Genomic DNA, 26,453 nt, shown 5'->3' with positions numbered 1-26,453 from the left:
AACCCCTGGGAAATGTAGTTATGGATTTTCCCAAGAAGAGAAGGAAGATTCTTGTGCTGGTGCAACCCATTGTTTGTTCGGAAGTTAGACCCAGATTTTATTTCCACATAGTAAATCAACTGTCTAATAATAAAATCTCATCTTCATTTCTTCCTTCCTCTGTTTTGAAGAAAAAAAAAATACAATCTTGAAGCTGTATATGCATTGTTTAGTATGGAAAGAGGACATGAGAATGATTAAGTCTTCACATACTGTGTGTTTGCTTCTAGGGGTGGCTTCTGGCATCGTTTTCGTTGCTTATTCTGGGGGACTGCTTTTTTATTTTGCAGCATAATTTGGATTATAAGAGTCTTTGGAAGACTGAAGTATCCAATTAAACATATTCAGAAGATGAAGCTATATCTATGCAGTGGAATCACTCATTTCACTCTCACAATGTAATTATGGATGATTGTAAACTCCCTGTATTCTTGCAAGTTCATTTTTCAGGCAAGCTGTACTAAAACTCATCCCAGATTGTCACTTTGCACTTTGAGGGAAAGGATTCTAGTTACCCAGTTGCCTGTTGTTGCATAGGTTTGCGTGGATACCCAGCCATTTTGCTGCAGTATTTGGGATGCTTCTGCTTCCTGTGACATGCTCAGACCCTCAATGTTCTGTTTTCTGTAGAGGTGTGGCTGAAAAAAAGGACAGGAGCTTCAAGAGGTAGAAAAACCTCCTCTTACAACTTTCCAGTTTCTTTACTAATGAACACTCTTTATTTAGCAAGTGAATCCTGTAAGACTGAGGAGTGTACTGAATTTTACACTTGGCTTGCTGCTCAGCAAGGTTTGTCTGTCCTGTTTGGGCTAGGCATGGGCCTTGGATGGTCTGTACATGTGAGAGGATCCTGACGTTCACCAAGGAAGGCATATTCTTAGACATATGCTTTGCTGTTAACCGTCATTTTCTTACACATAAATTTTTGGAACAAGCCTTTTTATTGCACATAATCTTTACAATGTCAGTCTCCAACCTGTGTGATCCTGATAAAGCTGTGCTGTATATTTAAGACAGGATACCCCGTAAATTACTATTAGATGAAATTCACCATGTGTACTAGGTCCTAGATGGTATTTGTGCTTACAGTTTCTGATAGCAAATGTTCTACAAAAAAACCATATTGTTACTATATAGTTAATGACTTCAAAAAGTTAGTCAAACCAAGAACAGTATTTTATTTCTTTAACAAGCAAGTTAAAAAATGAAAATATCTCAGGTCTGGGATGCAGAACAAAAGAATCCCCTTTTTTCTTCTTGTGATAGTCCTACAGTGTTGTCATTAGACAGATCAGTGACTTCCAGTAGGGTCTTCAGAAAATGCCTGCATCTTTACTAGAGAAAACTTTAATTAATGCTAAATTACAGTGGAAATTAAGTGTGTCGGCTGCACCGCTACTGCATGGTGGTTTCATAATGATTGACCTCATTGCGGTGAATACCCAAGAAGTTGGCCACTTTCTCAGAAAGCATGGCTGAGTACGGAGCAGCAGTACTAATTTCCACCCTGTGTAGTTCTCAGGACTGCTTGTGCCTGCTCTCATTTACAGCCTATTGGTTTTTTAATAGTTCAAATGTTTGTTTGTCTCTTGACTCTTGGGATTTATGCTTTTGATCATGTCCTCCCCTTTCCTAGCCTCCCAGGTAATCCTTTGTGAGTGTGCTGTGTTAGAAAGCACAGGCTCATTAGCATCTTTATCATACTTTTCATGCTAACAAAGGAAGATACTGGGTGCTGAGAAGGAGTATCCAGGCTCTGCTCAGGGCTTCCTACATCAATGAAAGAACAGGAGGAGGAAGGAGCAGGCTATGCCGGTGCCTTGTCTCTGTGAATCCTTCAGAGCCAGCACTTCTGCACAGATGGACTTCATTAAAAGTTAAAACATTTCCACACCAGGGATTTGTAAAGGAAAATGGATGCATTTTCCTTGAAGCTATTATTTTCATCTTACTAAGTGTGCTGGAAAGCAACCCTCATAAGCCTTCTGCTTATGGACTGACAGGTCTATCTGTCTGCTGCTGCAGAGCCAGGATGGGGCTGGGGACCAGCACTGGGAGCAGGCTGCCTCCCACTGCCGCTCTTCAGCCCTCCATGCTGGAGAGTTGCAGAAAACATCCAGACCATCAGAGGAGCAAGAGCAGAGTGAAAGCAAGAGCAGGGAGCATGCCAGGGCAAGGTGGCTATCTGGGGTATAGCAGGGGCTTCAAAGGGCACAGTGGCATATTCCTATCCTGCCCTTTCAGCACAAGCCTGCTTGCCAGTGCTGGGCTGGATGAAGGAACACTCATCCATTTGTAGTCCATGGTTACATGTACCACAGTACATCGTAACAATGATTAGATTTGGGACTTGATGGTGCTGCAGGGAGAAGGGAAAGGAATAGAAACATATGGAAGATATGATTCCTCTAATCCAGAGAGCTTACTGTCTAATTTAGCAGCAAAAATCCAAGAAGTTGATTCAAGACATAGAAGAAATTGATTTAAGAGTAGAAGGCAGATTGGACCTAGTGTGGAAAAAAAAAAGTGGTGTCATTTCGTCATGCTTACTGGGAGTATAGTATAATTGCACTGATTCACCTACGCTATTGTTTTCTTATGAATACATTTCACCCTTCATTTGCCTACAGCTTCAGGGACAGCTGCACAAAGAGGAGCATTTTCAGCCAAAAGTCTTGTCCTATGAAATGCCTGTGAAGGTGGTGGTCTGTGTGGTGCTCCCCTCAATAAAGGCACTGTTGTTTGACTTTTTCCCTGTATGAAAGGTTTTTTCTACCCTTCTCTTTCTCTACACGTGGCATTATTTTTTTTCCTACTTCAGTGAAGCAGATGAGCAGGAAGACTGTGTATAAGAATATCCTCATTAATACACTGTGGAGTTCACTAGGTGTGTTCCCCAGTGCTGCTTACAGCAGTGAGTAATGCAGATACTATTAGAATAGTACTTATTGGAGCACTGGCCGCATACTTCCCATCAAATGAGAAATCTGCTGCCTGCTTTTCACTTCTTAAGTGCTGCTTTTCAGGCCTTCAAGGCACAGTCCAGTGGGGGAAGTGCAGCGAGTTCCCTGATCCAAAATGATACACATACTGTAGAGAAGCAGCTGCACAGCTGCTTTTAAAGAAAGACCATTTAAAACTGAATTGTCTCCTCTGTCCCCAAATCACAAACTAGTAAATCAGACTGCGGTAAATAGAAATGGTATTACTGCAAAAATCTGTGCTTTCTTGATCTGCTTTTTGAAACGCCAGGCTAGTATTTCATTTGGCAGCAGGGAAACTTGCTTGGAGTCTGAAGTTTTATTTGCCAAGTTTCACTAAGAAGCCATCACCCAAAATGAAATTAGGATTGTGGCTCTGTCCCTAGCAGCGATTCTCTGGCCTCCGCAGGGTTTTACACTTGGGAACTTGGCGGTAGCTTAGGCTCAGACACGGAGGGAGCTCACCAAAATGGCTACTCGCGGCTATGTGATGCTTACTGCAGTGGGGACCTTGTGTAAATAATAATAATTCTGAATGACTGACATGGGCCTGGAGCAACAAGACTTGAAGCCTTTAAAAGGACATTTTCTGCTTATGTAATATTAAAACAGCTAAAATAGCAACAGCAGTCAAAGCTCGAGGGTATTGCCAGGAGAAGAGTAAAAGCTGAGGACAGTGGTCAAACAGTCAGCAATCAGAACTGGGGACATTTGAAAAATGGCTAAATAATGGGAAGTACGTTTGTTTACAACCCCGCTGTTTGCACATTTCTGGCAATGTGCTCTGTGAAACCTGCCTCCCGTCAGCGCTGATGGGGGTAACGTTGCTTGACCAGAGAGGGACACTGCTGGTGGTTGAGGGCCTGGCAGTGATCGCAGACAAGCAGAGACTGGAGAGACTTGGAGGGGGATGCCTGGAGGACAGGAAACACGAACAGGCAGTCGAATCAGACCGGATGACCCAGACTGCTCCTTCGGACAGATGTCTGCTCTGGACCATGAGAAGAAGCAAAACCAGGCTATGACAGAGGCCACAGAGTAACTACCCCTCAGCAGTTGGTACATGGCTGAGGAGGGCTAGCTACAGGTCCGAAGGGCCATGATCTCCCTGTGTACACTCTGTGCAGTCCTGACCTCGAGATAATGCTGCGGTACAGCAATGCAACACAAAGCGATGACCCTTTGATGAAGAAAGTGCACTCCTTTTTATGGGATTTCAGTATATTTAACTTCATTTCTTCTGCCCCCGGGTGCTGCTCCATGATGAAGCTACTGCTATAGCCAAAGTCAGAGCAGCTGTAGTTTGGGCAGATGGGCCTTGGCTAGTTGTAAGTAGACTCGGGGTGAGCGCAGCCAGCAGCACGGCCAGAGCTGCGCAGCACTCGGCACCAGCAGACGTTTGCTGCTCAGTCAGCACTGTTGCTCGTGCTGCTGCAACTGTGCGAATCCTCGTACTGGAGCTGGCTGGCTTCAGAGCCGCAGAGGCACGTAGAGGCTTCTGCCAAGTTTTCTCTTCCCCATATATTACTGTGAATATTTTTGTCATGTTTTCTCCTGGGGTGAAGTGTGTTCACCGTCAGTGTTTCTATGAGCATTTTGCTATGCTGTAATGATTCTAATGATCACAGTTTAATAAATAATAGGTCTTTGTCCTTCTGCTAGCACATTTCATCTAAAGATTTCAATGTGCTTCATAGAACTCAACTAAATAAGTTTAACAGTTTTATTCCTTGCAAAGTCCTTTGATGGTTAAAAGTGCGATGCAAGGCTCAAGTCTGATTATTTGTAAAATGACCTTTATGGAAAATAGGAGGAGAGTGGCTGGTGGCTCAGTGTATGATAATGCAACACAGAAATGGACTTGGAAACCTATTTCCCCCTCCTCCCCACGTGACCTGCATAGACGTCTGTGGAACAATTAGGCCTGTGTATCTGTGCCGACTACATGTCTGTTTCCTCCCCTTCCATATCCACTTGCACAAAGGGTTAGGAAATCCATCTCTGGTGCTCTGAGATTTTCTGCCTTTAATTGAATTCATGCATGCATGTGTGTGCACCAGGAATGGGAAAGGATGGTCGGGCGCCCTGAGCATCCTGTCTGTCTCTCTAGGATGGAATATACTCATCACTGTGGCATGAGAACATTGTTCATCGCACATAATGGGAGGTTGTCTTATTCTCATGTAATCTGGCATAAAAAAGACAATCTGTCCTTTTGTTCCTTTATACCTCTAAAAGCTGTAAAGGATTAAATTTGTTTTATGTGAAGTCCTTGAGACACAAGATGTGCTTTTGGAGATAGCAGGAACAGGTTCGTCCCTCTCTGGGTTTTTGTTAACCTCTGTGTCTTTTGGATTCCAAAGTGTCTGGGTTTGCCTTTATATTAATGCCTTGCATAGCACCAGAGGGTGTTCAGCACAGGGCAGATGCTGGCAGTTCCCAGCAGAATTGCAGAGCCAATGGGGATAATGAACTTTCTCGTTGCTTTCAGGAAAGTATTAGCTTCTCACTCTGAAAAGCTTTAGAAATGTGTTCCTTTGTTTGAGCTAGTGATCTAAACTCTCAGACCCATGCATTCGTATCCTGGCCACAGCTCCTTGCCTTGTTTCAGGGAGCTAATGCCCGAGAACACACAAAAGCAGAGCCTCCCATAAGCCCAAACTCATTCTTTCTGCAACAAGCTGCTGTGGGGAGAGCATTGCTGCTGCTGCATAAGATGAGCATGTCTGTGGCAGGGTAAAAGCCAAATTCAATCAGCATGGGAATTTCTGCCTACAGAGCGCTGGAGCCATCTGACAGTCAGGACTGGCAGACGCGTCTCTGATATGGCCTTGCTCTTTGCTTCTTTGCTGTTTCGACTTGGGTCTCAAAAGGAGCCCTGTTTTTACCTTCTGGAGTTCGCTATCCTCTGGCGGCATTTCTGCTGTGACTTGACTTGCTTTGTCTTGCACGTAGACTGGCATGTTTAAGTTAGCTGCCAGGCAGCTCAGGTTCGTGGGAACACGCTCGCATGCCTAGTGAGCCATGGTATTCTGCACAGGGGATACTCTGGGTAACTCCAGCCTTAAATCCTCTGTCCCTGTGTGGGGGGCAGATGTTATTTGCTGTCGCTGCTCAGAGTCATTTGTTTTGTAAAAAAGCAGAAAACCACTTGGTAAAACGTGCTTCTTAGCTTAGGAGTGACATGGATAGAGAACTGGAGATAAGGGAGCATGTGACTGGGATATGTAAGGAGATGAAACTTTAAATTTACCATTTATCAGGTTTATCTCAGATAAAGCAGCAGCTGTTTAAGCATCGAGTACAGGGAAAGGAGAGGGAACTTTCTGCCCAGGTGTTCCCTCTTGCCTTACAGCTGTTCCAAAATAGCCTGTTACTGGTTTTTATTCCCCATAAGCCACTAATGTAATAAGAGATTAAGAGATAATCCAGCAATTAGTGACAAATAGCAGGCCCCAAACTTGTTCCTGTTTGACAGATCAGAAAGTAATCTGTTTGAATTAGTGTGTTTCACATGTGTCTCCTCACCTTTCCAACTCTAATCTGAAGTGTCAACACATGGGGAAAGCCACTGCCAGAGCTGCTTCATGTCCATGCACACTGAAGCAGTGCGATCCCTGCCGGGCTCCCCAAAACAAAGCTCCTGGCTGTTCCCCAGCTGCCGCAGCACCCCTCTCCCTGCCCATGGGCAGACCAAGCGGCACCGCAGCGAGTCCCCTTGGTGTGGCTGGGGACTGTCAGCCCTTCCCAAGGGCAGGGGGAGGCTCTGCAGCTGCTGTGCTTCTGCAACAGGGACTGGTGTTCCCGTAGCTGTTTCAGCATCATTGCCTGGTCTTACACCCTTCGCCAGCCTCTTGCCGTTCAATTGCGGAGTCCCAAGGCATGCAGCAGGTTGGTCCACGTTTGCAGCAGCTGGAGTTTGCGTTGCCCTATCGAGATGTTAGTGCTGCTTTCCAGAAATGCAGCCGTTCACGGGTACGCCTGGTTTGCCAGAAACACTGTCCTTCCCAGGCAAGGGCAGGAAACAAATCCTCCCTGTTGGGAAGAGCTGAGCAGAAGGCTGAAGCCCTTCGCTGTCTGCTGAGGCCATGCAGATGTGATACGCTCCATTAGATTAGGAAATAAAGTGGTGGCTTGGGAGCAGCAATAAAGAGGTTCCCTCCCATCACAGGGTCTCACAGGATTAAATGAGCCTTATGTTAATGTTTTGTGGACTAAGAGGTAAATCCCCTGTCTGAAGCAGGCCAGAGGAAGCCTGGGCCTGAAGTTAGGACTGTTTGTTTTGAGGATGTCCGGGTGCGGGTCCTCACTGGATGTGACCCTCGTTTATGGGCCAGTTAAGCTCCAAGTTGGCTGGTTCTGGTCCACTGGTATCAGTTCAATTGAAGAAACGTAAACAACTGTTTTGCTGTTCTCCTGCAAGCTCCATTACACTTCGTAGGCCACTGTTGTAGCTGTTATTGGCAGTTTGTTGCCTGGTCTGTACCGTGTCAGTGTTGGTTAAAATCCTGTCCTCTAATCACTGGAAATGGCTGACTGTACTGTTGCACTGTATAATGCCACATGCTGTTCTCTAATTTGCCGTGTTTCTGCTGGAAAGCAAATTCCTCCCCCCACCTTCTCTTTCCCCCATCAAAAATGTGACTCATAAGCAGTCTTTAACTGTCAAATCTGCTTCTGTATTCTCTCAGCGAGGGTTCAATTACAGCTGATACGCCACAGATCTGTAGCTGGAGTGAGGTCAGTCCTGCTAGAGAAATAAGATCTCCTTTGTCTATAAGGAAAATGCAACTAACCTTCTACTGTCTCTCCCGCAGGAACAAAAACTGGGACCTGCTCAATTCTCTCTGGGTGTTTTTGTCCTTCTGATTTCTTGTCCTTCTGATTTCTTGTCCATCTCTCACTCGCAGCACAGTGTACCAATAAGGCTTTCCCGAAACTGAGCCCAGCTGAGACTGCGCATGTCTGTCACTTGCCTAATACCTCTCTGCTGCATTTAGCTCTTTGTTTGGAGAGGGGGAGCAGCTCTTCATGGTAGAAGATTTTCCATTCACCACTTGGAACATTTCTTTCATACTTGATAAAATTCGGATCTACGTATATGCTTTTCCCAGTGTGTGGTCAATGGGTTTAAAGTGCCTTTGCCATCATCTTTATAGCTGGAGTGGGTGTGTGGGAGCACGTCAGTCTGCGTGATGGCTGGAGTCCCTTGCTCTGTGCGTGTGCATGAGTGTTTTGCACATGTAAATGTGTCTGTGCTTCCAGCATCTGGCCCAGCGCGGGGCCGTCCCCGAAGCACCTGCCTTGTGAGTATGTGTGGGAGGTGCGGTCCCCTCCGCCCGGCCTCGCCGAGCAGCGAGCGGGTCAGGGAGGCGGAGGGGCTGGCCCTGCTCCAGGCCAGAGCGGTGCGAGTGTGGCACACTCTTGTCCACAACATGGAGTGGTGTGTGTGCACGGTGGGAAGTCATGGCTGACCTCTGTAGTCTTGTCTTGTCGTTTCAGTGGTGTGCGGACAGATGAAGCTTGGCCTGTTTTTACTCTCTGTGTTTTTCCTTGTCTTTTTTTATTCCCTCCTCATCTTCATCGCACTCTGCCATCAAACAAAACAAACTTTCATCTCTCAGATCAGCGAGAAGGTTGGTCCTTTTCACTTCTTATCCATCTACAGTACGCCACGTCAGATGGGACTTTTCCAGTAGGGAGAGGAGAGCCATCCCCAAAAGGGGAGGGGGCCCTACAGACTCTGGCTCCCTTCCAGGCACGGCCACAGTGTGCCTGACGAAATCTGCTTACTGTTTGCTGTGACTCTGGTGATGGCATTGATACTTTGCTTGCATGCCTTTGTTGCTTGAGATTTAAAATGCACAGCATATATTTTGCATGCAAATACCAGCCAGGGCGGTTTTGTTCAAAGGCAGGGTGGGAAGGAGTGCATGCTACTGTATGTGGGGTCCTCCTCTAACCCATTACTAGGTGCCAGTCTAATACCTCTAAACTGCTGCTGCGGCTTTCTGGACAGAGATGAAGAGCAGTCTTTGGAAGCAGAGATCAGAATGATTTCCAGTCCCCTCGCGAGCTGCTAGGGAGAGCGGGTTCCTCGGTTTCTCCTGTAGCTTTGAAAGTTTTAACTTTCTTTAGAGGCGAAAAGCTTACTTTTGATCTCAGCTGGAGAAGAACCCAGCATGTTGCCCTCCCTTGCCACAGGGCAGCAGGAGCAGCTGGTGGAGAGACGCAAGGCCTTCATGCTGAGGCAGCTTCCCTGCTCCTCGTCAGTCCCCGCTCGGGGGGTGGCCAGTTCTCCGTGCTCGGACAAGGGCCCTCTGCATGAGCCGGTCTGCCTCTCCTTTCTTCCCTGGGGCTGGGTCTTTCTCTTGCTGGCGGGAGAGCAAGGAGCTCTGGCAGTGGCCCCAGCCTTGCCTAGGATGGCTCAGGGAGGCCTGTGGCGACGTGCACAGGAGCTCGTAGCCACTCAGCAAAACCGGATTTGTGCTTCGCCCTGCTCTGTCCCGCTGCCCTCAGACAGCCAGAGGTGAATAAAGGACAATAGTGAAAGGCGACTCCAGCTTTTAAATTAAATCTAGCTCCAGACCTAGCTTGAGGCACTCATGATTTCATGCTGAGGAAAGCTGATGTTTTTGGCAGAAATCCTGAGCTAGTTTCCAGAGATGACTCCTTCCCCGAACAGGTACTATGTGGGTCCATCCCTCCACGTGTGCTGGAGGAGAGGGATGCTCGCAGCGGCTCTCCAGCCTGGCGCTGCTCCCAGGTGGCACAGGGAAGAGACCCTGGCTCCTCTCACATATGCCATCAGGCAGCTGCGTGAGTTGATCTTAGAATCACTGGAACAAGTTTTAACAAGTTGTCATAGCAGTTGTTCCTGTACACTGACTTCGCTCCCATTTCTCTCCCTGGAACGCGCTCTCATTTAGATTGTACTGAGGCACCGGGCCCGTGTTGTTTACCCTCTAAAAATAGATTTTGTAGAGGATAAAATTACCTGAGCCCAGGACAATGATGAAAAATGAGAAGAAGGAAGAAAAGAGAAGAAATTAAAAGCAAGGCCCAAAGCCTCCCAGATTTCAGTGAATTTGGAGCACCGCTGTGATGGCTCAGGCACCTCTGGAGAATAAACCTTTGACAGGGCACTTAAACGTTTTAGCCGCATGGTTTAGCTGAGGGGAGGCAGCCGAGAATGGATATAAGCCAGCAGGAGTGGGTAATTTCTCATTCTTTGTGCCGACTCCTCCTTCCCACCCCACCAAAAATACCCACGTACACAAATATTTAATGTGAAGCCAGAAATTAGTTTCTAAATATTCCGTCGGGATTTGCCATGCTTATAATTTGTTTGGCACTGATAATTACATCTTACATTTTTCCAGCTTTACTTAAAACTGTGTACTGCTCACCCATGCATTTAATTATTGCTCTGTGACTGCTACAAGGTTATTTATTAACGAGTTATTTTATCTTGATACAGTGGATCTTTTCTCTTATTCCCCTCCTTAATGTTGTGTTATTTTCATCAGAGAAATTTCAGAGAGGGAATGCAAATTGCATAGCTCCACAATCTTGCTCTCCCTTACTTTGCTATTAGTATGTCAGTATGCTGAATGCTGATGTGTCTCCAGTGCTGCACCACTGTAATGATATATCCTCTTTTATATGTGGTTGTCAGCGCAAATAATTAGACCTAAAAGTTATAGCTGAAATATAATCCAAAAATGGCAAGGCCCTGTTTTGGAAATTGTCTATAAAATGTCAGCACTCAAGGATGCATTGGGAGCATAAATAGTACAGCATTGTTTGAGCACAAGATTAGACTGTAAATGCATTTTTTCTGGTTCCAATTTTTCCTCTCCTGCTGTTGATTCTGTCAATAGATTCTGAGACTCCAGCAACTGCCTTTCCATTTGAAGTCCTTCCTTAAAATGATAGCACTAGGGAGAGATGAAAGGTGTCTACAGATGAGTAAACCACGCAGACCGATGATCACGTTTGAGGATATCTCCCAAATTCACTCCTTCCTGACTCTGAGGAGGTGGTTCCTGAGGAAGACGAGAGTTTTGGGCAGGGTAGCAGTGTGGCGGGGGCGAGAGCATGCCCCATACACCAGGGATCCTCCAGCTTGCCTGGCTGGAATGAAGAAATTCGGCAGTGTCAGTTTCTCAAAGATGTGCTCCCGCATCACTCTCTGCTACTCATCCCAGTCGGGAGGTTAGAGCAGAGCCCTCCGAACTTGCCTTTGCTCTGCTGGGAGCCAGGGAGGAGCAGCACAGCCCAGGCAGTGCTGGTCCTCCTTCAGAGCAGATGGGACTTCAGACTGCTGCTCCTTCGTGCAGAGGAAGAGCAAAGGGGAGAGGATGTCAGGACAGTGGTGCAGGACCAGAGCAGCTGGGATTGCCCCAGAGAGGAGCGGAGAAGCGTGCAGAGCACGGGCACAACTCTACATCGCCATGGGGCAGCACCCAGCAAGCCTGCGATGGGGGTGTCAGGAGGGGGACGATGGAGCCCAGAGTTAGGTGCCAGCTAGGCATGGTGGGAAGGAAACCCAGAAGCAAGAGCAATCAGGAAGAGGTCCCTGCACCTCTGCAAGCTGGCGGGAGGGTTGTTAGCATTGTCATTTGCTCAGCTGTACTGTGGCCAAGGCAGCCAGCGGGGAAAGCAGTTTGGTTTCCCCTTCCCCAGCAGCACCATGCAGTTTTGGAAGCATGGGCAGTCCTCCTGGCACTGTTGTGTTTCCAGCAGAGCCTTGCTGTATGCCAGCAGTGTCTCAGCATGCGAGAGAGGGGCTAACAGCACCAGCCTGTGAGCCCTGAGCACTCGTCCCCAGAGCTCAGAGCCTACAGTTCTTGCAGACAGCAGCAGGGAGGGGGGGTCCCTGGTTCTCCAAGGGGGTAACGTCACCCTCAGAGGGAACCTGAGACGTTAGGAAACAGCCACTCCCGTGGTGAAAGGAGCCGGGCAATCGATTCATGCTCTTTGCTCTCAAGGCAAGGAATGTGCATGTTAATGCATGCTAAATTATTAACATTTCTCAGTCTCAACCTTTGTGCCTGTTGTGTTGCCTGCTCCCCTCCTTCCTCCCCATGGTCCCCCCAGTGAGTGGGGAACCAGTCTCCACGCTGTCCTTTCTCCCTGTCCTGTGGGATCCAGGGCACGGGCTCAGGTTGCACTGCACTGCTCACCGCTCCGGGGTTTCACTTCACTTCCCAGGGAATGCTCTCTAAGGGGAGGCGTGCTGAATAGTGGAGCAGCACAGAGCCCTTACGATGCCTATTCTTGGGATGAATGACAATGAATCTCATTTTTGACAGTCTGCTGGTTTAACTAAACCTCTGAATTATACTATTGTCCGTTGAAATCATTTTAATATTCACAGCAATTTTCCTTGTGCTGTTCTTGCAAAAGCTGCAAACCACCTTCTCTGATCTTTATCCAAAAAGAAGAGTAAAAAAAAATATGGCAAATTCTTGTCAAGAAAATTGTAATAAAAAGGGAAATTTCAGTGCTGCAATAAATGAAGAACAACAAAAATTTCTGGAGCACTTAAGGTAGCATCATGGGCTGTGCTAGCCCATGTCATTTGACTTGTAAATTGGACAGAAATTCTAAGAATGCTGCTTTTTGAGGAGTTATACTGATTTAAATTATTACCAGACTCCTATGCTAGAAAAGCAAGCGACTTAAATCGCTGGCTTGAGCCTGAGGAATGTGTTGATGGTGCTCTGCAAGCTGCTGTGAGAGCTCTGCCAGCTCTCGCTAATGCTAACTGACAGCGTCTCTCCTTCTCCCTCTGTACTGACTGGGGCAAGAAGCTGCCAATTATCCCCCAAGAGGATGGGAGGCTGATGGAGCCCATCTCTTCCTTTGCACGTGCTCCTGCCAGAGTATCGTCTGGGACAGATCTCTCGCCGAAGGCGTTGCCCTGACCCCCTCCTGCCTCCCATGTCGAGAGCCGACCCCTACACGTGGCATCCATTTTTAGCAGCTCTGCCGGTGTGCTAACGAGGGGAGGCCGTCTCAGCCATTCTGGGTCGCAAAAATACACCACAGAGACCTGTTTATCTGCTTGTCTGTTGCCAGGCTTGAGAGCTGAGGCGCTGCACAGCTTCCTGGCATGCCGCAGGCTGCGGTGTGCAGGAGGCATGGCCCGTGTCGAGGTCAGCGACGCTGCAGCCTGCCCACCCTCTTGTACAGTTTGATCTGCAGGAGAGTTTTCCTTGCCATTCATCCCTTCCCTAGGCACACGAACGCACCGACCAGCTTGGCTGCTCCCCTGTGGGTAGGACAGGGGAGGGCCACTTCCGAAGGGGCTCAGCCCTTCCCTTTGCCCTGCAGAGCGCTGCCAAATGAGCCCCCAGCTCCTTTGGAGGTACATCTCCCCTGTGCTGCCCACAGGGGAGCAGGGGGCGGTTGGCTGCCAGCTTCCCCAGGGAGAGGCAGCTGCAGCGCTCGCAGGCACTGCCTCTGCAGGAGACGTGAAGGGGGACGCAGCACCGATGGGGTTCGGCATGGCCCCAGGAGCACCCTGAAAGCAGTGCTTGACACGGGAGCACAGTGTGGGGTGCAGGGGAGTCTGCAGCGGGCTGTGCTGCCTCTGGTCTCACAGGGCTGGGAGTCAAAATCTGTTTGTGCATGCTGGGCTCTGACCGTCCTGCATGGCCTCTTGTCCTCCAGTCTTCATCTTCCCATGTCCCTGTATGTGAGTTCCTGTGCACCTTCCCTTTCCCTGTTCTGCCCTCACACCGCTTTCTCTCTGACTCTGTACTGGTCTCCAGTGCCTGCCAGCCTGTTTGCTCGGTGCATGTGTGTGAGTGCTCTGTGCATACCTATGGCTTTATCCTCAAAGTCTGCTCTTTTTTATTTTAATACAGTGTGGGTGGGTGGGTTTGGTCCTTGGATGGGGACAGAATTTGAACAGCTTCTACCTGAAATAATTCGACGCCACGTTCATTGGAAAACAAACCTGACTCTTAACGAATGGTGCTGGGATGCTTTGGTTGGAAATACACGCCATCATGTTAAACCATTGCCATGTCCATCAGGTTAACTCCGTATTCTCATGACTGTGTAGCACTTGAGTACACTTTCAGTTCTGTCTCGTTTGGGGAGCACTGCCCCGTCAGTCAGGTAACGCCTCACCGGCGGTCGCTCATGTAGCTATTGATTTGAGACTTAATAATTGATTAAAAGAAACAAGCAGCAAGACTTTGGATTTAGACATTCAAAACAACAAAAAAAAAAAGGCAAAGCAAGTTATCCTTCCCCTGGCTGGTGAGGAGCTAATGAGCCCTGTTTTGTCACCGAGGCGATGTGTAGTACACACACGATGTTGACAGTATTGTCTAATTTATCACGAAGTCTTAGCTCTGTTGTACATGCTAGCGTGGGGGCTTCCGTGTTCAGTCTATTTCTGCAAGCCTGTTGGTTTGGGGATGAATCATCAAAGAGAGCGCTAGTGAAATTTGATTTGGGGAGAGTCAGCTTGGCAAGCAGAGCTGACACCTCTGCGGCTCGCCGGGCTGCCAGCAGCTTTACCGTCTGCGGAGACACCATGGTGGCAGGAGCCAGGCCAGCAGAGCCATGTCCCCCCAGACCCCCTGCGCCCGTGGGGCCGGTCGTGCCTGTGGCATGTTGTGAGCTGGCACCGCTCAGGCTGCTGCCTGATTTCCACCTTCCCCCAGCGCTGCGGCTGTTCGCTGCTCCGCCAGCCCGGTGCACTGATGGAGGAGCGTAATTGGCAGGGAGAGGCTTCTCGGGAGCCGGTCAGTCGTGAACCCGGCCGGTGCTCTGGGGCTGCCTTTCTTTTGTAGGAGGCTAGAGGAGAGCAGGGCTGCTGGGCGAGACACGTTCGAGCAGTTTCCCTTTTTAACTACAGTCTAAAATGAGCTTGCCCAGAGGAGACAAAGATTTACCGAGCACAGTTGTTTCTCTACCCTTGCTTAAATAGGCCCATAACACTAACCCTGAAGAAGGGGCCTCATTTCTCAGTGTCATTTTCCTGACGGGAATGCATATGGCAGGCAGCTTTAGAGCTTTATTGTAGCTGAGAGTTGCTTACAAATAAGTCTTGAATGAAATACCCAGCAAGGGATTGATATGAAGAGAAGCTGTGCAATGAAATAAGGAGGAATACATCTCCCAAAGTGCTGCCACAAAGGTGGGCAGGGTTCTGCCAGCCCAGCTCTCTTCTGTCAAAATGGATATGATCTCACATCTGTCAGGATTAGTTCTCTCCTGCCCAGCAAGGTGATCTGTTCAGGCCCTGACAATGTCATGCAGCTCTAGTGACTATTTTTTCTGAGCCAAGGTAGAACCTGAGTTACATTTTGAAAGGAATTATATTTTATTTAGCAGCACACATGTGCTAATTCAGAAAGAAACCCTTCTGCTGCTCCTGCCCAAACCCTGTGAGGTTTAGGGGACAAGTTGCTTTACTTTAGAGCTAATAAATTGAGCAGGTAATTCCATTTTGCAGAGCTTCAGTGGGCCCTGCACAGAGAGAGTATGTGACTGGCATTTGTGCATGCTCTCTAATTAGAGGGATGTAATTTAAATGGAGGAATGTTTCATGTTAGTAATATGATTTCAAAAGGCTATGTTTGGGGGGAATGGATTGAGCCATCCCTTAATGAGTTCTTCTAATAAGATGCCAGTGGCTAAGGAAGGAGAGCAAAGTGTGTGCAATTTGGCAAAGCAGTGAACAGCTTTTGCACTTCATTTTATCTGTCCCGAGGGATAGACAGGCAAAAATGTTGAACCCCCTCTCACGTACCCCCGCAATGCAACTGAGTGCTCTCTGCTGGTTCTGTGACCCTACTAGCTGTCTCCTCCTTGTTGCAGTGCGGCGTGTTGCTCCTCGATTCTCTATCCCTCCGAGCAACCACGAGGTGATGCCTGGAGGGAGTGTGAACCTCACGTGCGTGGCAGTAGGTGCTCCGATGCCCTACGTGAAGTGGATGGCTGGTGTGGAGGAACTGACCAAAGAGGATGAGATGCCCGTCGGCAGGAACGTCCTGGAGCTGAACAACATCATGCAGTCTGCCAACTACACCTGCGTGGCCATCTCCTCCCTCGGCATGATCGAAGCCACAGCCCAGATCACTGTCAAAGGTAAGGAATTATTCCTCGTGGTGCTCCTACTTGGGTTTCAATGGTGTAGCCCTTTCCCAAAGTGTTTTTGGGTGCAGCCAACTGACTGCAGGCTGCCGTGACTTTTCCACCTTGCAAGGGAGGTCCCCAAACCCACAACTTTGGTTTTTTCTGCTCATAGTATAGTATTTGCTTTGGAGGTCATTTCTTCTCTCCCTACATGTGGCATGATGGGACACAGGCTTGTGTCAGACTGGGTCCCTGTTATGCCACGAGGGAAACTCATTGAGACTATGCTCATCCCAGCAATTTCTGGCTTGTTCCATGCATCAGCAGGATCAGCACAGCGGCAGGCCACGGGCTGTCCTGGGGCAGGGTTCTGTGGATGTCTGCAGTCAGAGAGCTGTTTGCACAGAGATATCCTCTTGCAGTAAGGGCAGGACAAGAAGGTTAATCCCAGCAATGTGAAGTGTCTGTGGGCCTCACCAGAATGAGCATCCTCCCCCCTTGCAGGGAGGAGCTACATGTGTTCATTTTAAAATGGTTGCGTATTCCTGTCAATTTTCTTTTTTTCCTTACTGCTCTGCCTCTTTTCCTTTCTATTTCTTTTGTTGCTGTCCTTAAGGCATGTTTCCTGTTGCCGTTTCACAGGTAGCTTTGCCCCAAAGAGGACATTATTGCTGGTTGCTGACCACTGGGTACAGGGCAGCCCACTCAGACAGCTCCCTACTGGGAGGCTGAAGTACGTGTCCTGCCTTTCCCATCTGGGGCCACACTATCCCTTTCCTCCCCTCCTTGCAGTTGATTTGTAGCTCAGATTTACACAGATAAGTCATCTTTTGAGTCTCTCTGTTCTTGCAGGCCCCCTCCTGCACTATGGCCACCTTTAGGACCAAGTCCCTGCTTGAACAAATCACAGAATTGAGTGTTAGCCCTCTCTGACCTGGAGATTAACAGCAAATTCTCTTTTCCCTGGTGCTAGTCAGAGGATGCTTTTAACCTTAGCCGCACACCGCTCCCTTTACTCACAGCACCTGCTAGTCAGTACCTTTTCCAGCCCCTGTTTTCTTACAGAGCACAGGGGTTGCTTTGGTTATAGTACATACCCAGGAGTGTACAGAAGAAAGCAGCATGATGGGGAGATGGTTTGGACGTGGAGGGAGGAGGTGGGAGCTGCACTGCTGCACTGATGGTTCCCAGCATTTACCTCTTCGTACCTGGGACAGCTCTGCCTCGCTCCCTCTTTGGCTGACTGATGCCCACTGCCGCCCCAGGGCTGCAGAGGCCCTTAGGCCAGGGAGCAGTCTGCTCAGCTCCTTTAGCCCTTTGCCTTCCTCCTTGTTTCTCTGTTTCTCTTTTCTGCACCTTCACTCTGGTTATCTTACTGCCTCTGTCCCTAACTCCTTCACCCAGTGTTACTTCTCCTGTGCTTGCTGGAAAGTAGACCGTTTGCAGGGCAGACAGGAGAAACAAGATGATGCACAGCTGATTGCAGTAAGCGCATCGAAGGTACCAGACCTGCCCCTTGCTCACATGCAGGCTGCACACCCAAGAGCTGGCAAAAGTCAAGCTTGCAGCTCTGCAAAAGAAAGGGCAGATGAGTGTCATCTGTCCTTGAAGGCCTGAGGCAGGCTGCCAATTTTTTGGATGCTCTAGGAAATGTCTTGCTTCAGGCCGTACTATTGGGTGGAATGTGTTTGCCCTCCCTGAGTCCTCCATGGGTAGTGGTGTGGTGTCTGGTTGTGGGTTGCATGCCCTTCTCTCCCATGCCAGTTCAGGCCTCACCAATTTTCTCGGTATTCATGTTGCAATAGCACTGGAAAAGGCATCATTGCTAGTGCTCAGAGCAGGCATACTCCTGTGCTAAAGAGCCTGCTCTCCTCAGCTGAACCATGTGGAAACTAGAAGCCTGATGGCTTTGTCAGAGTGAAGTATTTGAGGATCTTAATTTGGGCTGAGCATTTTTCCTAGTTCCTCATCAAGCACAGCTGCATTACAAGTCACTAATGACTTTAACTAAAGTTGTTTGTAGGAGGTTTAAACTTACTATAGACTTTAATTCAGTCATTGTCTTAAAGTATTTGTGTACTCTGCAAATCTCTCTCACAGGCACTCATTCTCTTTCTTTGTTCTTTTGGTAAAATGGCAAATCTGGAAATGTTTGCTTGCAGTAGTTGCATTCTCATTAACGCTTCAGAGATTTCAGTGTCACAGAGTTCTTGTGTAACAGTTTATTGTCTGGTTGCAGTTTGACACACCATCCAGTGAAATAGTGGATGTGAAAGTTGGTAATTTCTCTGGCTGTATCCCTCCTGCATGTACTATGATACTTACAAGGCATTCCCCCATCAACCCATCTAACAGCACTGTCCATGAACTCCCTATGGCCTAAGATGCTGTCTCTGTGGAAGCAGGAGCATAGCTCCAGATTACCTGTGGTGCTCTGATTGCTTTACTGTATCCCTTTGTAAATCAGCTGTACACTTGGCTTCTGGGGCCAGCCCAGCCCAGCAAGCACCTTCCCACTGCCAGCTGAACCCCCATGACAGAAACATTCCTGCATCCCCGTTGAATTACCTTTATTTAGCCTGCTGCTGGTAAGTGCGTCAAGCACGTCTAATAACATGATTGCTCTGTTTATCCTTCCATTAAGAACCACTTCAAGCAATATATGGTAATATAAAAATGCATGTTCTAGAGTATGAAATGATTTCTGCCTTTTAAAGAAGAATGTTAATGGGAGGTGGCAGCTCCATTTTTATCCCCATGCACATTGCAGGGTTTGAGCTGACTGAATTATTTAAATCACACCTCTCTGCCTTCCAATTGCAGCACTGCCAAAACCTCCAACAGAGCCATTAGCGACTGAAACGACAGCTACCAGCGTGACCCTCACCTGGGATTCGGGCAACTCCGACCCCATTTCATATTATGTCATCCAGTACAAGCCCAAATCCTTGGAGGGTCAGTTCCAAGAGGTGGATGGTGTGGCAACAACCCGCTATAGCATAGGTGGCCTCAGCCCCTTCTCGGAGTATGAGTTCCGGGTCATCGCAGTCAATAACATTGGCAGGGGTCCCCCCAGTGATCTGGTCGAGGCCCGGACAGGAGAGCAAGCTCCTTCAAGTCCACCCCTCAAAGTCCAGGCACGGATGCTGAGCGCCAGCACCATGCTGGTCCAGTGGGAGCAGCCGGAGGAGCCAAACGGACAGATCCGAGGGTACCGCGTTTACTATACCACCGACCCGCATCTGCCTTTGAGTATGTGGCAGAAACACAACACTGACGACAGCCACCTCACCACCGTTGGGAGCCTCATCACAGGGACCACGTACAGCATCCGCGTCCTGGCCTTTACTTCGGTGGGTGACGGGCCCCCATCGGACTTCATCCAGGTCAAAACGCAGCAAGGGGGTACGTATGGAGTGAGGTGTCGCAGCTCCGTGTCCACCCCAGTAGTATGCAGCTCAGCTGCGTGTCTGATCTGCACCAGGCATCGCAACTGCACTTGGTGGTCAAATGGTTGCATGTCAGAGTGGCATCCCCACCCACAGCCATCAGATTTAAGCTGTCAGCTTGTCCTAGGGAGTTGGTATCAGTCTCTGTAGAAGTAACACAGCCCACAGTTTTGTCTGGGATTCAGTGGCTAAAAATCTGACACAAATGTGGACATGGACGTTGGCACCGATGGAACTGTGCTGGGCCCTTCTGGGGTCTGAGTACACATGGGGAAGGAAGGAGCTGGGGTGCAGTCGAGGGCTGGAAGTGAGCGCAATTGCTATAGTCACTTGCCTGGGTCCCAGAGGTGTTTGCATGTTGCCTGGGTTGTTCCAAGAGCACAGAACGAGGGAGAGGGAAGAGGGGAGGGTCCAGAAGGAATGAAAGAGGATCCTCACAAGGTGAAATGCAGATTCTCCAAAGCCATGCAACTGCTTTCTCTGCATCTGCTTCCTGGCACTAACCATGTGTTTGGTCCCCAGTTCCCGCCCAGCCAGCTGACTTCCAGGCAGAAGCAGAGTCTGATACCCGCATCCTGTTGACGTGGCTGCCCGCCTCTCAGGAACGCATTACCAAATACGAGCTGCTGTACTGGGAAGGGGAGGATGGCACTCAGGTGAGGATCCTGCCTCTGCGTCAGCAGCACTTGGGGCCAGACATCACAATTCAGCAGCTTGGGAAGGGTGTCTGCTTGAGTTGGGGTGGCAATAGGACTGTTTCTTCTCCATGTTTCTTCTGTCTCATGGGCGTGTGAGAGGAATATGGCAATCTCTGTCTGGCTTCTGTGTAAGTGACCTCAGCAGTGCTTGTTGATGCCCAGCAAAGTAGCTAGTGACTGGTTTGGGACTGGAAGGGCTCCAGAATACCACGACACCATCCCTGAGGCATCCTTACTGCTGGTGCCTTTAAACAGTTGTGCAGGCCGGTAGGGCTTCCAGGCGGGTCTGAAATGGCCTTCAAAATGTGTCTGCAGCTCCAGGACTGGTTACACTTAAGGAGCAGATTGAGGGTGGCCTAGAGAGAGCCCTTCCACGTTTACTGTCAGATCCCTAAAAGAAGTCCAGCTCTAAATATATCAAAAGTAGTGCTGGCTGCTGGACAGCACAGTGAGAACTGTGCCATGGCAGCATCACAGTGTCCCATGGACCTCTCCTCCTCCTGTATTTATAGTGGCATGAGAGCTGCCAGAAATAAGTGCTCTCCAGTTGAAGTGGCAGCAAAACAAGTCCTTTACCAGCACTGTTTAGTTGCATTAGAGATGCCAGCTACTCCAAGACAAGGGCTTTACCCTGGTTCACAGGCAGACACTGTCTGTTGGGAGGAAACAAACTCATGTGTCCTGTGCCTCTCATCTGAACTGTATAGCTAGACCCAGCATTCCCACAAAGCTGTCAGGCAGTGAGTGCAGTCTGGGCAGCAGGCAGTGCAGCCTGGCTGTCTGAGAGGTCTGCTTCCCTGCAGAGTCCTTGTGTTTCACCCAGAAAGCTCCATGCCTCGGAGTCCTGCAGGACTGCAACAGGTTTGGCAGCATGGCTGTGACTTTCTGTGGAGCCAGAATGGGTGACGGGGCTGCCTATTCCCTTGGCACTGGGAGCTGAGTGCCAGCTTTTCTGTATCCTCCAGCTACACCAAATAATCTGTATTTCCTTTTATTTGCCAGCAAAAAGTGGAGTTTGACCCAACGTCCTCGTATGCTGTGGAAGGTCTCAAACCAGACACGCTGTATAAGTTCCGTCTGGGTGCCCGCTCTGAGCTGGGGGTAGGAGTCTACACCCCGACGATCGAAGCCAGAACTGCCCAATCCAGTAAGTTTCTGACACTCTGCACTACTGAAGACAAAGCAAAAGCAGTCCAGTTTCCATCACCTGGGCACGGAGTAGCTCGATGCCTCTGCCCTTGTGGGTCTGCAGGGGTGCTGGCATGCAGTTTGCTAAAGGGTATAATGGGGAAAGTCAGCTGGGGTTTTGGCTCAGGGCTCTTTGGCAGAGAGGGTGCACCCAAGTGGTAAGTTCTTTCTTCATGTCCCTTTGATCATGCTGTCTTTCCCTAAGGGTGGATTCATACAAACTGATGGAGGAGTGAAACAGGCTGGGAAATTGCTTTGGAGAGATTGATTTGAGTGGGTTTGTGCATCTCTATGAATTCACTCCCATGCAGACAAGCTGTCTGGACAGGCAGCATATGGGTGTTTGGCTCTAAATGTGACTGTGTCCAAACCATTGGATTTTCACCCCTTCACTCCCTATTCCAGCTGCCTTGCTTCTGCAGGGGTCCTTAACTGATCCATACACTTGATTGCAAGGTGAGGCATCCTTTGAGCCAGATGTGCCTGCGGCTGTCAGGCAGCTGGAGAAGTCAGTTTGGGAAAGTGGCTGTTCGCCTGGGTTGCATGAGCAAGTGAGGCTCCTGCTTCTGGGGCTGCAGCGCTAGGGGAAACCAGAACAAGCTGCAGCCAAGTTAATAGAGAGGCTAGATAATGAGGTGACCCAGGCAATATCACTTTCATCCTCGCTCTGCCCCATGTAATCACAGAGCAGGAGTTCGCATTGCTCTGATTGGCAGCTCAAAGTGCTGCACATAAGCAGATTAGGGCTATCAAAGGGCCCTGCGATAAGCTCGTTTTCACTAACTATTTTTGGGCTTGCCATTATGCAAAGAGCATTAAAAGGGGGAAAAAGACATTTCCGTTAGCACCGTCTGTCTGGGATTTACTAGCTATGTGGGGTGAGCAGTTGGCAAAGGCAGCCAGCCTTCCCGGCAGGGAGGGTGCCAGCATGCACAGCAGCCGAGAGCCGGAGATGGCCATTAGAAAGGGAGCTCAGGCAGGGAAGAGCAGCTCTGCTCACTATTGGAACGACCTTCTCTTTGAGGAAGACTCAGCTTCATTAACGTATCAGTCGCAGGGATTCCTCCACCTCCTTAAGTGAGCTAATGGTGTCTTAGTGCTGCACGATAGTCAGGTATGAAAATGGAGAGAGGTCCAGATCATGCAGTTATAAATATTTGAACATTGAGAACAAATTCTGTGTGGGGATTTGTATACCTATTTCAGATAGCTTTTGTATTGATAGGCAAAGGTTGAAGCAACTCTCCTGCCACTTAAATTAATTGCATCAGTGGATGCTCTTATCCTTGAACACACTTAATCAGAGACAGCTCCATGCATAAATGAGTCCTTCAGAGTCTCACAACAGCCCAAGTAAGAGAAACCTTTGCTTCGTGGACTTTTCAAGGCAGATATCTTCCCATGACCTACTCCGCTTGCTGTCTGCTCACAGGGGAACTCATACCGGTCTGTTTTTAAGGTTGTCGCTTCACTGGCCTGTGGAGCAGTAGCTGACTGGTTCTGGCATCTGTTTAGTAAGAGAGATGTGGGCAGGTTGGAAGAAATTTGGCCAAAAGCCACAGGAATATCTTGGTTTGACCAGTGAAACCCTCCTTACACTGAGGGACCGAAGAGTTCTTCGATTTATCCAAGAAGTGACTGGGTCTTGGTTTACAGGCCCCTACTCGAGATTTCTGATGGCAGTCTATTCTATGAGAAAAGTCCTTCACAGTTACTACTGGGCTACTCAGTGAGGGTGACAAACCACTGGCTGAACAGTCCCAGGGCAGAGTGGATTCTTGGGTATTGGGGGTCTCAAAGTCAAGTGGGTCTTTCAGAAAGCTGTGCTTTAGCTCGGCAGAAGTTGTGTGCACAATGCACAATTTCCAGGCAGAAATTCTTTGATCTGCACTTAACGACATCTCACATTAGATGGTTGGATCGGTCCCCTGTCGTCTTAGAACTTACTAATCTAGAAAGACTGTTGCTCCCAGCTTCAAATTGGTCTCCTTCCTGCACTCTTCCATCTGGTTGCCCTGAGAAAGGCTGTTAGATCTTGGCAATTGACACGTTCAGGTGGGACACAAACTGCAGGAGCAGTTAGACTCCTGCTTTCCAAAGAGCCTGTCTTCAGGCTCTATTCCTGGCCCTGACAAACCAGTCAAGGGTAAGGTAGGAGGCACATCATCACTAATGAGTCACTAATGGGCTGGAGAAGGATGTCTGTATTGCTGCTGCTGGGTTCTTCTTGTGGCATCCCTGCTCAGGAGTGGTAGGGATGCTTGTCTGGGAAGGCCAGAGGGATGCAGTGCCTCTTTGCACCCTTCCAGCCACACAGCTCAGACCCCATCTCCTGAGAAGACAGCTGCCTTCTGGGCTGTCTTTCCTGCTGAGCTGCTTGCTTTGTGGCTGGGCACCCTGCAAAAAGTACAAGCAATGCTGCTTTGAGGGCCTGAGGAGCACGGGGGAGTTTTCCAGGAGTCTGCAGTGCCTCGGGCGAGCAGTATGATGCAGGAGAGGAGCGTCAGCTCTGTGCCCATCAGGCCTCAGCATTAAAATTCCGTTCTCACTTGTTATATGAAGGTGGGTCTTGAGGCTGCCTTTTCCCTAGCTTAAGGAGTAGGTGGTCTGGATGGGTACACAGGGCTGCTGTGGGCCGGCAGGGGAAGCCAGTGTGAGTAGCCTGGAGGCAGCAGAGGTTTGCACATTGTGCGTGTGGGTACATCTGCGTGTGTGGGTGCATGCTGGCCACCCAGTCTGCTCTTTGCTGGCCCCAGGAGGGACACTTTCGCTCCTTGTGCATTTTAAGTTGATCCTGCTCACGTTACCAAGTTTTATTTTGCTTTCTTTTAAGTGTTAATCTGAGTTTTTACCTTGCACATCATGTGTGTGACTCTTACCCAGTCAACAGCCAACGTTTGACCTGCCCACACTGCCAGCCAAAGCTGCCTTTGGAGAAGGAGCTCACTGCTGCATCCCAAGGGATGCTGTGGAGGCCCAAAGCCAGAGCAAGTCTCTTCTGTGAAGGGCCTCTCTACAGACAGTGGCAGAGGAAAGGCTTGCCAAGCTCCTTATGTCTCACCCGTCCCCTCTGAGGGATGCCACCAGGTGCTGTGTCTACCTTATATCCTCCCTGAATTCACTCTGCTTTGGTTGCTTTGGTGCTATATCTTCCTACTCTCTTCCCTGCCACTTCTCTGCCGATTATCCAAAAGAGTGTGAGGATTCATTTTCTACCACTACTCCCTTCCGGTGTACCAGATGGCAGGGCCATTCCCGCTCTGCCTCCCTCACATAGGCAACTGTTTACTTCTATGCATTGCTTTGACTTCTCTTTCCTCCAGTGTAGCTCCCGTGGCAGCAGTCTGACTCTGCTCAGGCATCATCTCATCCAGCTCCATCGCTGCCTGCTCTCCCTCCATCTTTCCTCTCTCCAGGCACCCCAACCCAGGCATCAGGGACAGGCCCTGCTCCCCAAGCACAGAAGTGGGCACTAAGAGTTATGTGCAGCCTGTGACTGCCTCTGCAAGCAAGTGCGCCTTGTTCTCAGCAAGCAGAGGTCTCCAGTGGCATTGGGAGGTCCTGCTGTCCTCAGCTTTCCCAAAACTTTTCCCGCGGCCATCCTATGCCTAGCAATGCCAAGGCACAATTGTTGGGTGCTTTAATTATCTGAGGTCCCTGCTGCCATCTGGAGTAATGTAGGTTGTGTTTGCCTTTGCACAGGCGATGAGCAGGCAGGCTTGTCCCCGTGCCCCTGGAAGGCTGGCTCTGGTGCACTGATGGCTTCAAGGGCTGCAGCATGGGGAAGGGCACTAGTCTTTTTTCAGGCATTTCTAGGTTTATGGTTGCGGTGAAGAATGGAAGCAGCCGATTTCACCTGCCTTGGTAAAGCAAGATACCTCATACTCCATTGCTGCTTGGCGAGACAGCTTCCTAGCCTTAGAGCAACGGTGTGCGCGTTTTTGGTGGTGGTGCCCTGCCCTCTCTGCTTAGGGCTCTTGCCTTCTGTACAAGCACCCACTCTCTTGTGCCTTTCCTGACCAGGCGGGCTCCCTCCCTCCTCCAGGCTTCCACCTTCGTGAGAAACACCTGAGTGCAGCTCCCCTTCCCTTTGTGTGTGCCCTGCCAGCAGCAAGGCATGGCCTGGGCAGCACAAACACCTCTGCAGGGAGGCTGTGCTGTTGTGTTAATAGAGGTCTCAGGATACGTCTGCAGCATCCCTTGGCAGTGAGGCCAAATGAGAGGAGGCTGCTGCTGCTGCTGTGAGAGGGCTCCCATGCTGCCGGGGTCCTGGGCAAAGCAGGGCATCTCCAGGGCACTTGTCTGGTTTGTTCCCTTCTCCTGCCTTGCAGAACTGCTGTCCTGTTGCAGGGTTGCCACAGCCCTCGGTTGTCTCTCCTGGTCCCTCTCTTCCCCCACCCCGATTTGTTTCACTGCTCTTCCCCAGCAATGCTGTGCGGAGTGGACTGATCCTGACCCCAGTGAGAAGCCAGATCCCTTCCTCCCCCTGTGGCCAGTTAACGTTGCTGGGGCTTAGAAGTTAACGCAAACTGCAGGTGATTTTTGGCCTGGGAGGGGACAAGACCTGCCTACCTTCCCCTGTACAGCTCCACAGGCCAGAGAGCTACTGAGGCAGGTAACCAGTTTGGCAGGCATGAAGCAGCCAGTCCCAGATACTAGGCATGTATGCAAAGCAGCACAATCACGTTATCTCCTGTTTCCACATGGTGCCTGGCTCCCACCTGGGTCAGGGTGCTGCTCACAGCTGATGGTCGTGATTTCAAACCCTGCCTGGACACACTCCAGCCAACCTCAGTCACCTGCTTTCCCTGCCCTCTGTTGTTTCCTCCACTTGTCTAGGAGCGGGTTTTTGCAAGCCTTCATGCAATCTGGTGTGTGAGCTTCCCCTTCTGCCACTCTTGCCTTCCATAGCTTCCTACCTCTTCTGGTTTCCATCTGCTTCAGATCTTCACTGAAAGCATCTTTCTTCTCCCTACCAGTCTCTCTCTCTCCCC

General features: G+C 49.4%; 1 protein-coding gene across 1 annotated transcript in view; it reads left to right on the top strand.

Moving 5' to 3' along the window:
- The window catches only part of PTPRF (protein tyrosine phosphatase receptor type F), a 257,441-nt gene that overhangs the window by 166,202 nt on the left and 64,786 nt on the right, over positions 1-26,453 (top strand). The window contains exons 6-9 of the mRNA XM_082311797.1: positions 15,867-16,136; positions 18,948-19,529; positions 20,096-20,229; positions 21,274-21,418. Of these exons, the coding sequence (XP_082167923.1) occupies positions 15,867-16,136; positions 18,948-19,529; positions 20,096-20,229; positions 21,274-21,418 (1,131 nt within the window). The remainder of the gene's footprint in view (positions 1-15,866; positions 16,137-18,947; positions 19,530-20,095; positions 20,230-21,273; positions 21,419-26,453) is intronic.

Source organism: Platalea leucorodia, assembly GCF_965183815.1.
Source record: "Platalea leucorodia genome assembly, chromosome: 5".
NCBI lineage: Eukaryota > Metazoa > Chordata > Aves > Pelecaniformes > Threskiornithidae > Platalea > Platalea leucorodia.
The sequence above is the reverse complement of the archived record's forward strand: the minus strand, read 5'-3'. Positions and strand labels throughout refer to the sequence as shown.